At 32.1% G+C, this 18185-nt stretch overlaps 1 protein-coding gene across 1 annotated transcript in view; it reads right to left on the reverse strand.

Moving 5' to 3' along the window:
- The window catches only part of LOC126744841 (transcription factor Dp-1), a 65192-nt gene that overhangs the window by 13491 nt on the left and 33516 nt on the right, over positions 1–18185 (reverse strand). Inside the window, exons 3-9 of the mRNA XM_050452400.1 lie at positions 14433–14499; positions 14313–14377; positions 14051–14253; positions 8913–9207; positions 6218–6453; positions 6078–6160; positions 5944–6027 (exon numbers count right to left, since the gene is read on the reverse strand). Coding sequence (XP_050308357.1) covers positions 5944–6027; positions 6078–6160; positions 6218–6453; positions 8913–9207; positions 14051–14253; positions 14313–14377; positions 14433–14499 — 1033 coding nt within the window. The remainder of the gene's footprint in view (positions 1–5943; positions 6028–6077; positions 6161–6217; positions 6454–8912; positions 9208–14050; positions 14254–14312; positions 14378–14432; positions 14500–18185) is intronic.

The raw sequence follows: 18185 nt of genomic DNA on the forward strand, positions 1-18185 counted from the left end.
TTTTTAAAATTTCTTTTTTTTTAAGATCTATCAAAATTCAATATTTGCGCCGAATTATATCGTATCGTTCCGCCACTTTTAATTTTTTTGGGTAAAATTAGGCCATTTAAAAAAAATTGTAAAAATACGCAAAATTTGATGAGCGGTGCTTGAGCAATTTAAGAACCAACCCAACCTAACCCAACCCAACCCATCCCATCCCATTCCATCAACACCCGTTGGGTGTTGATGGAATCAACAATGGTTGATGGAATCAACAATGGATCAACACCCAACGGGGAGCTTAGCTCTCTTGGGTGTTAATGAACCTCCGTTGTGCGGTTGGTTTGGCTTGGGTTGGGTTGATTTGGGTTGGGTTGCGTTGAGCTGGGTTGGGTTGGATTGAGCTGGGTTGGGTTGGATTGAGTTGGGTTGGGTATATCTATGGTCTGTGCGCAGCGCCTTATGTTCCCCTCGCGGTGATAGAGAAACGGAACAAACCAAAACACTGCACTCATACTCCCAGAGTCGACAACCCACCAAGAAAAGGTAAAAACAGTTTTTGTGAATTTATTTTAAGCATAATACCTAACATTTCACGTGACTAAAAAAATATAGAGTGAATTCGCCACTTTAGAGAAGGCAATCATGAGTCAGCCACACTGGGGACAAGGCTGAAGCTGCAGACTGACAAAACGCAGTAGACGACAGAACTGGCAACACCACACCTAACCTCACCTTAGTTGTAACCTATTTGTTGTCAAAACTAATCGAATACAGGGTTATTCTAATGACGTTATTCTATTCATGTCCCATAGTGAGTGATTTAGTGCGCGATAACACCCTTTTCGTGATAAAATTTGGCTTTCCGCCACTCTTAGTGAAAAATATATATTCAAATCCACCCATTTTGCAAAAAACCCGACCATTTTTCGTTAGTTTTAACAAAAGCCGCTAAACTGCAGAATTACCGAGTTATTTGATGACGATTTCGATAAGCGAAATGAGTTTTGTGAACGCTTACAAAACATGTGCAATCTAAATAATAATTTAGTAACAAATATTATTTTTTCCGATGAAGCCACGTTCTATTTGAATGGTAGTGTGAACAGACAAAATTGTCGATATAGGGCAACAGATAATCCGCATTAGATGATGGAAGTAAACACCCAGTACCCTCAAAAACTAAATGTGTGATGTGGAATAGTGCGCGGAAGAGTAATAAGTCCCTTTTTCTTTGAACAGACTTTAACCGGACAAGTGTATCTCGATTTTTTTCCAATTTGAATTAGTTCCAGCATTACTAGTTTTATTTCGAAATCTTTTGGACCCAGACTATCCTGACGAAGAACTAATTTTCCAGCAAGGTGGCGCTCCTCCGCACTATGCTGCCACTGTGCGTACATTTTTGGATGAAACCTTTCCCAATCGGTGGATAGGCAGGAGAGGACCCATCGAATTGCCTGCTAGTTCGCCTGACCTAACACCAATGGACTTTTTTTGTGGGGATACCTCAAGTCGAAGGTATTTGTTAATAGGCCAAATAATCTAGACGACTTGAAAGAGAGAATTCGCAGAGAAGTAAGTGCACGTCATAACTCCGGAAATGATTAAAAAATGTGCAACGAGACTTTATTGATCGCCTTGGATATTGTCAAGCCGTGAACGGCAACCAATTTGAACATTTAACTTAATTTTTTTTTTAATTTGTTACATGAATCGTCTTTTTTTCGATAACTGTTGACTTTAGGTATGATGATGCATGAAACATACGTAGAATTCCACGCAAACTTCAAAGATGAAATAAAAAAGGTGCTTTCATTTAAAAAAAAAAAGAAGTTGATGGTCGTAATTTATTTTTAAGCAACCCTGTATATACAAACTTCAAGTACAAAAATGCGCAACTAAAAATAAAAATCGACGGGTTCGAGCGTTTCTTTTTTTCGAACACACACCTGAATTTTAAATAAATTTAGACATAACTTTTGGGATGCACTGTATATTATACGAGGTCTGGCTAGTAGATAACGCTAATGCCTTACATGACTGGAGGAGAAATATTTTCTTTTGAAAAAAACGGACTGCAGAAGAGAATTGATAAACCAATTTGAGATGCAGCCTGTATTACGGGATCCCACAAATGCAAGGTATTTTAATCAAATTAAAAAACATGCACATGATGCAAACATGATGCGCTGGTGGTCGTTGCTAAAAAGTGCAGTGTTATAACCAGACGTTCTTGAACAAGAACTGCCCTTCGAAATGAATGGTCTTTCTTGGCTCTTATACCATCTACTACATTAATATTAGATTTTTTATAGGCACATAATCTAGGTCACTAAGAGTAAGGCCGTCACATATTTTTAAGTCATAAAAAAAGCACCAGCAGGTACTATTACATCATCTGCATCCACATCGATGAACTCACAATACTGATCACTGGTAGAACCAAAGTAAACAACCCGAACGTACGGGCAAAATGTTTGTTGCATTCTGTAGAGTGCGCGTTTTGTTCATCAATGATATTTTTAATGTTTTGCTAAATTTGAACACCCTACCCTATCCAATAACCATTTCAGAAAGCTTTTCGCTATAGGCAAAGGAACAAACCTAATAATGTTTATTAAATGTAATAACGTATTCTGAACAGAAATACTTAAGCATCATAAAATTCATATCAATCTACTGTCAAATCTATAACTTTAGCATTAGATTAGTAGTTATCAAAACAGATCTTAAATTCAGATATACAAATAAATCCCTTTCTAAACTACTATAATTGATGTAACAGTATTGATGTACCCAATAACCATCTCAGAAAGCTTTTCGCTATAGGCAAAAGAACAAACCTAATAATGTTTATTAAATGTAATAACGTATTCTGAACTGAAATACTTAAGCATCATAAAATCCATATCAATCTACCGTCAAATCTATAACTTTAGCATTAGATTAGTAGACATCAAAACAGATCTTAAACTCAGATATACAAATAAATCCCTTTCTAAACTTCTATATATTGATGTAACAGACATTTTCTCACGTAATAAAATTTCATTAAAATCTGTGAAAATTAGTTTTTTTACTTTGGACCTACAGTATTGGACAAAATTATAGCAATAACATTTCTAAAAACATTATATTTAAACATATTTGTCAATACCTTATAAAAGAAGCATGGCAAATCATATAAAATCTAACATTTTTATCTCTTGTTTATTAAATAATGTCTAAAAACATACAAGAATTAGGGAGAACAACTCAATCCAATATAATGGCAAGGACTCTAGGGAGGCACTTAGTTGAAAGTGGTTTGTTTAGTAAAGCCCGTCTGGAATTTGCTACTGTTCACGTTAATTGGACTATTCAACAGTCGAGAAATATTGTTTTTAGTATTTTTCTGAGTGGCGCGCGATAGGTAAAAAATTTAATGTAAAGTACATCTGTCAAAAACCGTTAGGCATGGAGAAGGTTTAGTGATGGTGTGGGGATGTTTCTCGACTTATGGTATATGGGTCTGCTGTTGTACAGAATAGAGAAAATAATAGACAAGTGTACGCATAGATATTCCACAAAATATTATGAAGCTCTAGTGTGCGGAATTTATGTCTATAATATTCACATTTCAGCAGTGGCGAAGCCTGAACTTTTTTTTCGGGTAGACAAACAATAAAAATCGTTAATTAGTAAAAAACGTGTATTCAATATTATTCACTTTAATGAAATAGGGAATGAAAGCGCATGAAATATTAACTCAGAGAGAAAAATTATGCAGTGATATAAAAAAAAAAATAATAATAATAGATAGAATAAAAATAGTTAAGTAGTATTTACTTACAAAATACACAACTAAAATACAATTGCTAATATCGAACAGTCGTTCGTAAATAACCACTAAAATATCCACTAAAAAAACTCTTTTCTAAATTTCTATACACCCAAAAATAAATATACTACTAATTATTAAATTACAATAGTACGCGTCCGCACCAAATGCAATTCATCAAAATTAAGTTTCATCAAAATTTTTCATCTCAAAACAAAACAAAACAAAACTGAAGATCTATCGTAGCCGACCAGATCAAGCGTGTCCGTAAACAATAACCTTCAATAGCATAATAAAATAGCTGGTCGACTTCGATAGACAAAAGCTCGAATCTCTTTCCCGCGAGTAAATTTCTCAGACGTAATAGGCTGAATTCTGATGCGGCCGGACCTCTGTCGCCTACTTGATGCGTTTTTGGTTCGATTAGATGCTCCGAATTTCGGAAGACAAATATCAATGTGTCTTCCTGGGGCTCGTATACATTAATTGAGTGTCAGCCCTGTATTTTTACTTTCATCGGTGCGGCAGGCGGGGCGCGCCGGATTAATCATGTTTAGATACTATATAATAATAGTAAGGAGAGCGACTACGTCCTGTGTTAATTTTTTTTTTAATTTTAATTCAGCAGTTACATGAAATAATTACCGTGATAAATTAATGACAAATAACTGGATAATTTTGGGTGGACAGTGTCTACCTTGTCTACTCGTACGCTTCGCCACTGCATTTCAGCACGATAATGACCCAAAACATTCTTTGAAGTTAGTCAAAAATGGGTTGCAAAACAATAACATTAACGTTTTGCCGTGGCCCACGCAGTCATACGACCTATATCCGATTGACAATATTTGGGAAATTATTGACAGAAAAATTCATTATTCATCAAAATTTAAATGAATTGTACGAGGCTATCACAGAGGCTTGGAGAAATATTTCGGATGAAATTATACAGGGTGTCCCGGTTCATGTGGGAAATTTATCGGATCCAGGTAGAACATCGAAAAATAATACCGAACGTTTCTATCAATAAAATTCCTACAGGCCTTCTTTACGAAGATACAACCTCCTAATGGACGCTGTTGGAAATTGGTTTTTCATAAATTACTTTTAAACTACCCGGTAGAATTTAGTAAAAATTTTAGGTGATGAACACTATTAGGACCTCTTAAAATGACATCCTTAAAATACATTTACCTTGTTTACTTTACCAGGGGCGGACTAGGTTGTACACTTTAATGCGTATCTTCTTAACACCCTGTATGTTAAAGTCTAAAAAAAATAAATTTGGATACCTTGAACCCTAGGCTAAAAAAAAGGTACTCTTGTTCATTATCGATAAAATGAACCGTTTTGGAGAAAAAAAATAATAAACGTGCCAATGTTTTTTTTTTATTTTTTTTTTTAATGAGATAAGTACGCCAAAGGCACATATATAATTTTGAACAAATGTAGTCAGAAAAAAGAATAAAACACTTAATAATCAAAAAAGAAAATACAATATTATAGAAATAAATGATTAAACCGACTATATTCTTTTACTATTTCATTCGAGATAAAGTGATTTACTTTTAAAGTAACATGGCATTGGTCTACAGAAAAAAATAACTCTATTTGATGCTAGGCTTTGAGTATGTTTTCAAGAAAGTAGGTAGGAAAGGTATTTGAGACATGCTAAATCCGTAAATATCACATTGATTTGAGATCAGATCTTGGTTCCAAGATATCTGATGACAACAAACGTCGTTTTTATTATTTTATGAAATTCAGAATGTAGCAACATGGATAATTTTAATCATAAATGATTTGTTGCTCTTTGTGTGTACTTTCGACTTTCCTGAAATTCAAGTTGATCCATCATGAATCAACTTAGTTATGGTTAATTTTTAACGTACGCGCAAAATGCATATGCCTCCTGAAAGACAAAAAACTATTTAAATGTTAGGAGCATCGACATCGCAAAATCAACACGGAGAAAATAGACCTAGGAAAATTACAATAATATTAGAAAAGACACTGGGTAAAAACGTAAATTGCTGTAAAGTGCCGTTACGCACATCATATAACCTGAAGGTTGTATAATTAAAAACAAAATAAAAATATAATTAAAGTACATATATAAAAAAAATGTTTTTACTTACTTTCAACATAGGGCCACAAAGATTCGGGTATCAAAGTCTTAATCCGTTCCAAATCTTCTCTAGAACACTTTCCATTATCCAATCCTAAAAATCCGCAAATAAGATTCAACTAAATTACCATATTATTTTCTTACCGTGCAAAGTTCCTATCTGTTTCAGTATGTCCAAATCATCACTAATTTCGAATTTGTCGCTAAACTGAAATACGTATTCTTTCCTAAAATAATGTATTTGATAAAAAAATAATATATAAATCTTAAAGTGTTTTTTATACTTGTCATTTGAGATGCTACAATTGATAACAGTCTTTTTATCGGCGTTCACAATAATAAAAGGCAACTGGATAATAGAATTTGGCCCAGGAGCTCCGTGAAGTTTCTCCGCTTCTCTGTTTTTCTGAGCCAAGCTCTTGAAAGCGATCTGACTCATGATAAGCTCGTAAAACTGTTTCTCTTTTTCCCTAATACTATTTGTCTTCTTTTGGACCTCCTTTTCCAATTGCGTACACTCCTAAATAAACAATAATATTTAGTAGAGCAATAATATAGAAAAACAAAAGCTCACTAATTCTGTAGTTTATCAACTATTGTTTCAAATTAAACCTTAAGAGGCGAAAGAAACATTTTGCAATTATTATCATTATTGAAAATACAAGAAAAGTGGACTAGTTTTGAGGTTTTTAAAATTTAGTGACTCGAATCAAATTATCAAATAAAAACTTGCCATATAATTGAAATTCAATTATATTACTTTTTTATTTTTATTATTCTTATTCTTGCTTTTAAAGTGAATAAAGATCTTTTTGGTCGAATTTAGAAACTTCCATTATACCATGTCTGCATTTTGAGAGCTGTGGAATTTGCAGTATTTAGTATGACTCTTTCATCTTTGTTTGACACAACACATGATTTATCATCAGCAAATTGTGCAAGAAAAAGACCAAATTAGGTAGTCTAGAGGTTTTGATTTAGGTTTGCTATGTTTTATTCTTTTCGTTTCTTTCAAATGCCAAATAGAAATAGTCAAAATGCTATGTTATGCAGGGTCCTGCAACAGTGAGCAGGTCTTCCATAAAGCCTAAAAAAATTTTGGGACCTGATAGCGCATATCTGGAAAATATTTTGAAGTATACTGGGTGCTTCAAAAAAGTAGGGCGATATAAGCAGCATTTTTTTAAATGTAATGCCATTCTTTTTATTTTATTTTTAAGACCGCCTTAGGCTCTCTAGTTTATGCGCTAAATATGGTTGCTTTGTCATGCACAATAATGTGTGACAAACATGTTTGACTGCAATAATTTTTTTTTATAAAAAAAATCTAAAAGTCATTACATCATTTGATTTCATCTTGATACTAGAAATGTTAATTCAATGTCAATATTGGACTTAATTGGGATTCTAGAAGAATGGAGAATTACTTTGACTTAAATTGTTTCTTCTGTCATATACAGGGTGTTCGTAGTTAGCAATCATATTTTACGAATTTCAAAGCTCCATTTCTCGCTTTTTTTTAATGGAACACCCTGTATATTTTTTATCCATTTAATGAAGATGGATCCATTTAATGAAAATGTAAACTTTTTTTCGACTTTCAAAAGAAAATCATAATTGCAAAAATGTATTAAGTGTGGACTAGTTTTTTTATGTTCGTCTCCCTGTTAAAATTAAAAAGAATTTTATAATATGTACCAACAAGTTTTAAAATTTAGTACAAGGCATGCGCCAATTTTTATGAATATATAAATAGAGGTTGCAGTCTCTTAATATGGCATCCATCGTGAAATAACTTCCTATGTTATTTAATTTGAGCCTTGTGTTTTCTTTAAATTCTTATTTATCAAATCAACGGTTTATAAAATTCTTTGAAACAGTTCCTCAGTCTATGCGAAAAAATGCTAAAATAGTCGCAGGCTTTCGGTGCAATCGGCAAAAGTTGCCCTCCCCACAATATGAGATCGTCGCTGGAGAAAACCGAACCGATCGAACGTACCGAACCGATTCAGTGTGCGCGGCACCATTTAAATACATGTGAAGCAAATCCGGCCGATTGTACCGACCGTGCTAAATCGGTCGATGCCGATTCAGTGGGCGCCATGCTTTATTGATACCTAAAATTACTTCAAAAATCTATGAGAAAACTTTTCCCTTATCGGCATCCCTTATCGATATAGGATGAAAACAGAAACAATAACAAAGCATACTTATTACTTAAAAGATCGATAATGTCAAATGACATTTCAGTAATTGACATTGTGGGCTGTGAAAAATCCCATTAGCTATAAAAATAGGCTAATGTTTGTAGATTGGGTAGTATAAGAATGTCTAAAGCCGAACGATGCCGAATGACATTAGGGAAAAGGTTAGCGAGTGCTAATCGCACATAGAACGATATTTTCTTTCTATATAGTTTTTCTTGTCTATTTCTATGTTTATTGAGTTAGAGAGTACCGCCGCTGATGCTTTCAGGACTTCTCAACATAGATGTCACCTAAGTTTGAGCTTAATACATTCTTTAATATACAATTCAGTTCAATTATTGACGTCTCCTTTAAAAGATTTCTATTGATATAAACTCAAACCCTGGTGTGTGTAACTTTTAGCAATTTTAAACTTTTGTAAGTGTGTCTTATATTAATTTTAAAGTCTTTCCTGTGTCTGTTTGTTTTGATTCTTTGATCAAGCCCATTTCCTTTTAGTATCCCCATGGACACCACTGTGTCTGAAACATTTTGGGAATTCTAAGCCAGAATTATGTAAAATAAAGAAGTGGAAGGAGACTGGGATTTTCAATTTACCTTAATTGATTGTTAATGATTTTTTTTTATTGATAAATACAATCAAACATTGACAATATTGCAAATTTGTTTAAATGCAGTTTGATACTAAAATGAGTCAACAAAAAGAATTACCACTAAATTATGGGGATGTTATTAAAACTTGCTAAACTATAGATTTACCCTAATCACTTACCTGGAGTGAATTGGTAGGTAGACCTATCCATCTAATTTCCTTCTTTTCTTTAGAAATAATATTCATCGCCATGAGAACATTAAGGGCATCGTAAACCCTCCTTCTGATATTCTTCTGGTCATATTGCTCCGCGAGTGAGCTATTTATTTGGTTCTGTTGCAACGTGAATTCGCGGACGAGGTCGTCGGCCACCTCGTTGTAAGTCGTCGTCACTTTTTCTTTAACCTTCTCGCAAACTTTCATCGAAAAGTGTCTCAGGCCTCGATTGAGTTTTTCAGATTTTCTCAGACGTTTGCTGTAAGCAAATCGGGAAGTTGAGATAATGTAAGACAAAGTAAATAAGAGTATTAAATAGAAAAATAAATTTCTTTATTATTACATATCAGAACTTGATATGTGCTATTTGTATTAGTTACTACGTCTAATACAGAGATCTTTTGTTGAACAGTTGAATACTAAATCATAAATACAGTACATAAATAATAACAAACTATTATTTTTGACAGGTTAAAATTATGAAACTTGAGAATAAAATAGATAAAAGGATTAAAGTTAAAATGTATAAATAAGCCTTACAGCTAAGAGAAAGAGAACACTCCTATAAAAAGGAAATCACTGATTATTATTTAAGCAAAGTAGGGTCAATTGTCCAGTTAAGGAAAACTTTGAGAAATAAATATTTAATGTATTTTCGCTTTACCATTTTATACAAGTTTAGTAATTTTTCTCAGCTTTTTGCACTATTAGGATTCATGCTAAGTAAAAAAAAATCAGTCTTGCTTTGTAAAGTGAAAAGAAAAAAATAATAAATTAAAAAGACCCACAATTTCTAGTAATTGACCATTCTTTTATTGAATAAAACACACTTGCAATAAAACACAAGACAAATTTCAAAGATTTTTATTAAAGGTGATTATAAATAATTAAGTTTTGTTTTAAACAGAAATAGGTTTAGAAAACTTATATTTAATTCTATCTCCTGTACCAATTAGTTCTGGGGTTTCCAATACACATACTATTTGAGACTTATCAATAGCACTCACATCATTTTCAATAACAGAAAAAATAGTCTTACAATCCCCGGTTGGTCTTAAGGCCTGAACCTCTATTTCTTCTTCACTAAAGAAGTTCTGTATTATACAAACATAATTATATGTTTTCATCTTTCTAGGAAAAGCCCCAATAATAAATTCTCCTTTTCTTCTTAGGTCATTGAAGTCTTCTGGCAAATCCTCATTACTTGAACCCGAAGAACTCCATTCTTCATTTTCAATTTCTGAATCTGAGCTAATTTTTTTGGTTTTGGTGGTGCTTTTACTGCTTTTTCTAATTTTTCTTCTCTTTTTCTTTTTCTTATAAGTGCTCTTTGTGTCTTTGCTTCCTCCTTTTCTCTTTTAATTTTTCCTTTTCTTCATGAAATGAAATCCATTTTTTTGATGTTGCAGCATAAGGCAACCTTTCTCTATATTTTGTTTTAGCCATGGACTAATTTTTTTCAGGAGTTTCCTCGGGCCATAAAATATAATCTAAAAATGCCGAACTAATATTTCGTGAATCGACATCAATAGTACCGCTTAAATCTGAACCTAAAACAGGACTTTGAGGTTTTACCAGAGACAAGTTGTTAGGTGTTGAAGAACTAGGCTGAGAAGGAGAGAAATAACAGGATGACTCCTATCCATCAGAATTTATTTTATTCTATTTTGAGAATGTGATGTACTTGGTGTTGCACTAGTTGAATGTGGTGAAGAATCTCTTTGATGTTGATGTAAATTTGGTTGTTTCATTGGAATTTTTTGTTGAAGTTCAACTATTTTAGCAATGGGGGAAGATGGCAATGGTAAGGTATTTTGGTTACCGTTTTTGTTTTCTTTGATTTCGGCATTTTTACAACGCAATCTCAGTTTTTTCCAAACATAAAATAACTCCTTAGCAGATTCTTCACCTCTCCACTTTCCTGTGGCAGCTAAAGCTTCCCTAAATTAATTAGCTCTTTTAGGTAACATTGTTGATTCTAAGTATAATAAATGCGGCACGTTCTTCATTTGAATCCATTATTTTCTGACTTCGTGATTCATCGTTCATGCATTTTGCAAAATCAATTGCATCAGCATTAAATGGGAACAGTCCACATTTTCTAAATCCATTTTTGATTGTTTCTGTGGAGATGTCAGCCACTGCAACATTCAGCAAAGCTGGAAAGACTGCCTTTGCAACTGGACTGTTATAGTTTTTTCGTTTCCAGCTAATAACAGTATTTTTCCAATTATTTTTTAAAAGCCTAAATAAGGAGACATCGGCCGGCTGTAAAATGTGAGCATTAGGGTATAAAGCAAATAACAAGATACCATTATCTTTACAGAATTTGGAAAGGTTATAAGTAAAGTGCGATTTGTGGCCATTAACTAGATAGAGTACTGGTAATTTAACCCCCATTTCTTTTAGTTTTGGTAACAAATTGTTACATACATAATTGTGAAACGTCTTGGAAGTCATCCAACCTTTTTTTGACCGTCCAATTATCCAGTCTGGTGGTGTGTTGCGACAAACTTCGGCCGGTATCCTTTCATAAGGAAGAACCAACATTGGGGGATAAAGGTTACCATCCGCTGATATAGTAAAAAGGACTGTTATTTGTTCCTTCTCAGAACCCGATTTTATTTGATTTTTCATTCCTCCAGGTCCAAGCACTGTCACAGTCCGGACTTGGGATTTGACTCGAAACAGGATTCGTCGGAATTAAGGACTCTTCTTGGATCTTCAAATATATCCAGGCAATTTTCTGTTTCTAGGTACTCTTTTATTTCATTGTGCCACTTTCTAATGCTTTGCTCGGTGACAGCTGCCCTAGGAAGATTAATAGATTCAGCATGTCGTTGACTCAGTTGAGGGTGACGTTTAAGAAAAAGGAAACGTAAAGGAACCATTTATCGCCTGGAACACCATCCTTAAATGGAGTTTCGCACCCATCCGCGCGGACAATATCGGCAGCTGCTTGACAAAGAGCATTTTTATTTAACGGAATTCCTTTTTTTGCATTGCTTATAACCCATTTAACAATAAGTGTTTCTTCATCAGTGGTTAAACATGGTTGTGGACCCATTTTTCTTGTACCAGAAATGTTGTTATTCTTAAGTTTATTTATAATTGTGGAATAGGGCACATTATATATTCTTCCCGCCTCACGTACACCACATATTTTTAGGTTTACATCAGATATAGCTTTAGTTAGGTCTTCCTCGCTATATTTGACAAAGACCTTTTTTGACTTGGCAGCCATGTTCTGAAAAAAAAAATATATGTTGGCGTTTTCTATCAAGTGATATGAATCACTATTTGTTGACCACCCAGTAGTTGACCACTATAGAAAAGTGGTTAAATACTGGAAATCATCAACAAAAAGACATGTTTTTAATAGCAATGTATTTCTATAAAAATCTTTTTTATTTTTTTAAATAGAGAAGCAATGAATTTCCTTATTTTACGTAAAATTCCAGTTTTTGACCACTTGGTCAACAACTGGTAAAACAAGTATTTTTAAAAAGCAGTAGTTGACCAGTCTTTTTTTCTATATTTAATAATAATAAAAAATAAAACTATACACATAGAGCTAATCAATAATCTTTACTGAGCATGTTAATACTAAAAATGTTTTTACACCTAGCGTGATAGCGAAGATATGAAGAGATTTTAAGGTCAGTGTCTACTTACCTTGCTTCTTATTTAAGTCAGAAAATCCACACGCGCGAAACACCCTTAGTTTGTAAAATTATAAACACACTAGAAACTGGTCACTGCTAGAAAATTGCGGCTGGCAATAAGAGTTGTATGATTGGCCGTCCTATTAGACCAATCAAAATGGATAAAAAGAACTGCGTTTTCTTATTTTAGGTGGTAAATTATAAAAATGGTCAAGCACTGGCTTCTGGTCAATTACTGGCAATTAACCCTATTCCTTAAGATTATAAAATGACTTTTCAGTTAGGAACATTTTAACTTTTCTCTTAAATTGGTTAAACAATTTAAGTTTTCGAATCGTCGTCGGTAGTTGATTGTATATTTTCATACAAGCGTGAGCAGAGTTTTCATAATGTGAAATTTTATGTCTTCTTAAACTAAGAGAATTGAAATTTCTTGTACTGTAGTTGTGCAGCTCATTGTTCTTAGTGAATTTAGATGCACTTTTTAAATACATAGCGAGCACTTGTAAATACATAGAGATGTTAAGGTCAGTATTTTAGCCTGCTTGAAAGCTTCAGGACCGGATTCTTATGATTTTAAACCCTAAAGCGATCGTATGATTTTTTTTATAATACAAATACACTACCTCATATCTATGGCTTGTCCCCATAACATTATGTTGTTAGATAGATATGCCATCTCATAGTAAACATGAGGTAAAATAGAAGAACGTACACAGTTTTTTTAATTTAAAAGGCATAGTACGCTTTTCCCAATTCTGAGCAAATGTGGTCTACCTGTGCGTCCCAATTTGTCTAACTATCCACATATATACCAAGAACTTCACCATGTGAAAGCTATTGATTAGATTAGCCTTAGAAACAGTTTTGTAGAAATGTATTTGTGCGTTTGGACAGTCTTTTCCATGCAGTCACGTCTATGAACATTGAAAGGCTTTTTTTTCTTTCAATGCTCTCAAGAGTCACGTACTGCATTAATTTTCTGCATGATAGCTGTTTGTCACTAGCAGCTATTCCCACTGAAGTATCATCGGAAACCTTTACAACGCTAAATCATTAATGAGTAGCCGTAATAATAATGAAACAAGTATGGATCCTTGTGAATCATCTATGTTAACATCATAAAGGTCAGTTTCAACTCTATTTAAGTTTACCAGAATTTTCCCTTTGGTTAAGAGACATTATTCGAAGAATGGGTTTATCTAAGACGGGAATCAGAACAAGTAAAGATGGTACATGCCGATAAAAAGATGATAAAAGCGTCATAAAAGTGTGTACTTTACACACAGTAGTAGAAATACATTTTTTTTCTTGTAATATCGCCCTAATTAGGTTTGGAAACCGAAATTGGAAAATTATAATAAAGAAATAAACTTTACTTTGCAATGTACCATAGACTAGTTTACATCTTGCCGCATAATTAACTGTACTACTTACTTTTCAGGAGCAAACTCCACATTATCTGTCGACTCTGTTCTTTTCCTCGACAAAATCGGTGGCGACACAACGTTCTTCGTATACAGCTGCTGTTGATACTGCGGCGTTGGCGAATGTTGAATAACCGGAATAGCTTGTGAAGTTGGACTGTGATGAACAGTCACCAATTTCTGATGGCTGTTCCCTGCCATTTTAATTTCTTGCTAAAATGTTTTTTAAAGTATTTAGATTTTTAAGAGGCATGTATACCGGATAAGGTTACCATTTGAGCTGGCGTTAACCGTATGGTTTTGGCGCCTTTTGGTATGCTTATCTGACCAGGTACTTCTGCAAGGAATGTTCGGTTAAAAACACTTTTCGGGGTTTTAATGGAGATACTCACTAGTTACTATGCTAGGGTTTCCTGAGATGGTTCTTATCATTTGAGGTTGTGAGGTGGTTGTATAAATCTAAAAAAACATTATTATTAAGGTTTTTAGGAAAATAGTAAAAAAAATATTTAGTTACCAATATCACAAAATTAATAAATATTTGAACTAAAAAAGGTTAATCTATAGGGCAATTCATGATGTGCCTGTTCAGATGTTCTATGGACTAAAGCCAAATCACATATGTTATATAATAGATATGCACATAGGTAAAATGTAAAACTATATTTGTTGAGCCTTTTTGACTTATATAGAAGACAATTAAGGAGAAATAATTGATGCTATTACAAATATTCCATTCAGACCATATAAAAATAGTTTTAAATGAAAATATCTTCTGAAGAAATATGTACTTCTTTGAAAATAAGATTAATTATTGTGTTTAAAGTTAGGTTAGATTAAAAGTGTGGTACGGTGAAATAACACTGCTGTGGAAATGTTCTATTTATGAGTTTATTGCCAATAAGATAACAAAGTAAATGGGTAATTCAAATTTGTATGTACAACTTACTTTTACTTTTTGTTCCTTTTATATAAAAAAAAAATATTTTGTTTCTTGTCCCTATAGACATTTTAATAAAATTAATAATTTTTAAATAAATTTGTTCCAAGTCAAGGTTCGTCAGTTTTCCAGAAAAAGGGCCATAAATGTGCCAATTTCGATGAAATTTGGTATAAATTAAAGGCTTTTTAATGCAGAAAAAAAAAGATCTACTCATATAGTTCAATGAAAATATTGATAAAATTGATAGTTTTTGAATGAATTTGTTCTAAGTCAAGGTTGGTCATTTTTCCAGAAAAAGTGGCCATAAACATGCCAATTTTAGCCGGATTTTTGTCAAATTTGTTTTAAATCGAGGGTTTTTTAATGGGAAACAAAAAAGATCCTATGAACAATTTAATAAAATTAATAGTTTTCAAATAACTTTGTTCCAACTCGAGGTTGAGGAATTTTCCTAAACAATGTCGATAAATGTGCCAATTTTGAGCCGATCTCGATGAATTAGGTTTAAAGTAAAGGGTTTTTAATGGAGAACAAAAAAGATCTCTATCTAAATTTTGATAAAACACATGGTTTTTGAATTAAAATATTATTATAATGAAGTTTTTGAATGAATTTGTTCCAAGTCAAGGTTGGCCAATATACCAGAAAAATAGCTATAAATATGCCAATTTTCACCCCATTTTCATGAAGTTTGATTTAAATTGAGAAGTTTTTAACTAGGAACAAAAAAGGTCCTTATAAAATTAGTAGTTTTTGAATGGACAACGTTTGTTTGTTCCAAGTCTAGGTTTATTATAGAAAATTTATTATAAATTCCAGTTTTTAATTGGAAAAAAAACTTCTTTCTGAAAATGTTGATAATAGTTAATAGTGCTTGAACGAATTTATTCCAAGTCAACCTTTTCTTCACTTGGAATAAATTTATTCAACAATTCAAAAAGTTTCCTCAAAAAATATGCCAATTTTGACCCGAATTTTATAATTTTTTTTTAAAATTAAAGGATTTTTAATGGGGAACAAAAAAGGTCCTTATATAAAAATTTTGATAAAATCAATACTTTTTAAATTATCAATGTTTGTTTACACCAAGACGAGTTCCATGAAAAATGAAGTTTTATTGCAATGAAATATTAAGTTAGGTTATATTAAAAGTTTCGTACGGTGAAATAACTTTACTGTGAAAATGTTCTTTGAGTTTAATGCCAATGAAATAACAAAGTAAATAGAAAATTCGAATTTGTAAGTACCAACTTTTACTTTTTGTTGCTTTTATATTCAGAAAACTTATGATTGATAGTAACTTACTGTGTTATTATGTATTTTATTGTATCCACCTACAGAAATATTTTTTTTTTAGTTGCTATTTATGTTTACAACCTATAATAAAAAGATTAATATATAATAGATAAATAGATACACGGAACATGATCTATACCTGCCTACCCCACATTCAGAGTTGGTCAAAAGTTCCATATTATATAATGCAAAAAAAATGCACAATCATCTGCCATTGGAAATTAAATCCATCACATCTTTTTTTGCATTTCGTAAAGCATTAAAAGCATTCTTACTGGAGAGAGCTTTTTACACAGTTAACGATTTTTTTTTGTAATCATTGATTTGAAATTTCGCACTAGCAGATTATGTATTTTTACTATCTGTACATGTTTAGGTATACTGCTTTTTGTAGCTATTTTAGGATTTTTTATAATTTTTTACTATTTTAAACATTTTTTACATTTTTTTTTAACGTTAGTTGAGAGATTTTTTAATGATCTTTTTTTTTTGACATTGTATACATTAAATTGTATATTTTATAATAATGTTTTTGACTACTTACAATTTCTAAATTGTATTAATCTGTATATATTGTAGATAATCTATTCTATTTATTTATTTATATTTTTTTTAAATTTTGTTTTGTTTTTCTTTTTTTTAATTGTGTTTTGTTTGCATTTTTGTGTCTTTTTTGTTTTACAGCTTTGTCTACAAATTGTAACAATTTCTTGACAATAAAGCATTGATTGATTAATAAAAAATATAACCTAATATATTTTTGTTTTATTTATTTAAAAAAAATCGGCTCCTTTTAAATTTCGTTCCTATGGAACTGAGTCAAAATCGAATGAAATTAACGATCCGTATTTCATAAGGTAAATATCGGGATCGCAAATTTTTATGTGATTTTTGACTTGGTTTCCATACGACGATATTTGAATGAATTCGAAAACACAGGCCCAAATACGATTCAAATAGACGTCAAATTATTTTTGAGTTCCGGTGAATCTACATGCGTGTTCCTTTGTTTAAGAGACCACATTAGCTCTCTTTCCGATCTGAATAGCCGACCGTTCAATAATAATGATAATAAAAATATCTCTATTTCAAATCACACAACAATTACAAACACTGTGTACATGAAATGATGTCAACAAAAACATGCATTAGGATTAGGTACAATAGTCTCTTAAAGAGACTAACAAATCCCTAATTGCAGCCTTAAATTTTCCAACTGATACAATTCTTTTTATGTGTTCTGGTAGGGAGTCAAATAGTTTTATGCATGCATATTGTGGAGATTTTTCTGTTAGTGATAGTTTATGAATTGGATACCTAAAGTTTAATGTCCTTGTGTTATATTTATGCTCCGTTTTTGATTGGAAAACATGTTTGTTCTTGAAAAGAAACATTAAACATTCAAATATTTATAAGGCGTATACGGTCATAATACCAAAATCTCTAAAGACTGACCTACAACTTTGAAGAAAACCCATTTTTTTATAATTCTTATCAACCTTTTTTGAACAATAAAAACATTTTGTAACACGCTATCTTTTCCCCAAAAAATTATACTAAATTTAACAATAGATTTAAAGTTAGCGAAGTACAGAACTCTTAAGGATTTTTCATTCATGTATTTTCCAACTATTCTAATACCATAACAAATAGAATGTAACTTTTTTATTGGCTGGTTTATATCGTATGACTAGTTAAGGTGTTCATTGATATAAAGCTAACATCTTGGCATTTTAGTTTACATTTAAATCATTATTGCCAAATTCCATTTGCAAAGGCTTTTGTATGTTACATTGTTTTGTTCGAAACATTATAATATTTGTTTTTTCTTTGTTTAAAATTAGCCTATTTCTATTAAACCAGTATGTGATCATGTCAAAGAATTTTTCTGTTTTATTTAATAAAT

The sequence above is a fragment of the Anthonomus grandis genome, chromosome 15, assembly GCF_022605725.1.
Source record: "Anthonomus grandis grandis chromosome 15, icAntGran1.3, whole genome shotgun sequence".
Taxonomy (NCBI): Eukaryota; Metazoa; Arthropoda; class Insecta; order Coleoptera; family Curculionidae; genus Anthonomus; species Anthonomus grandis.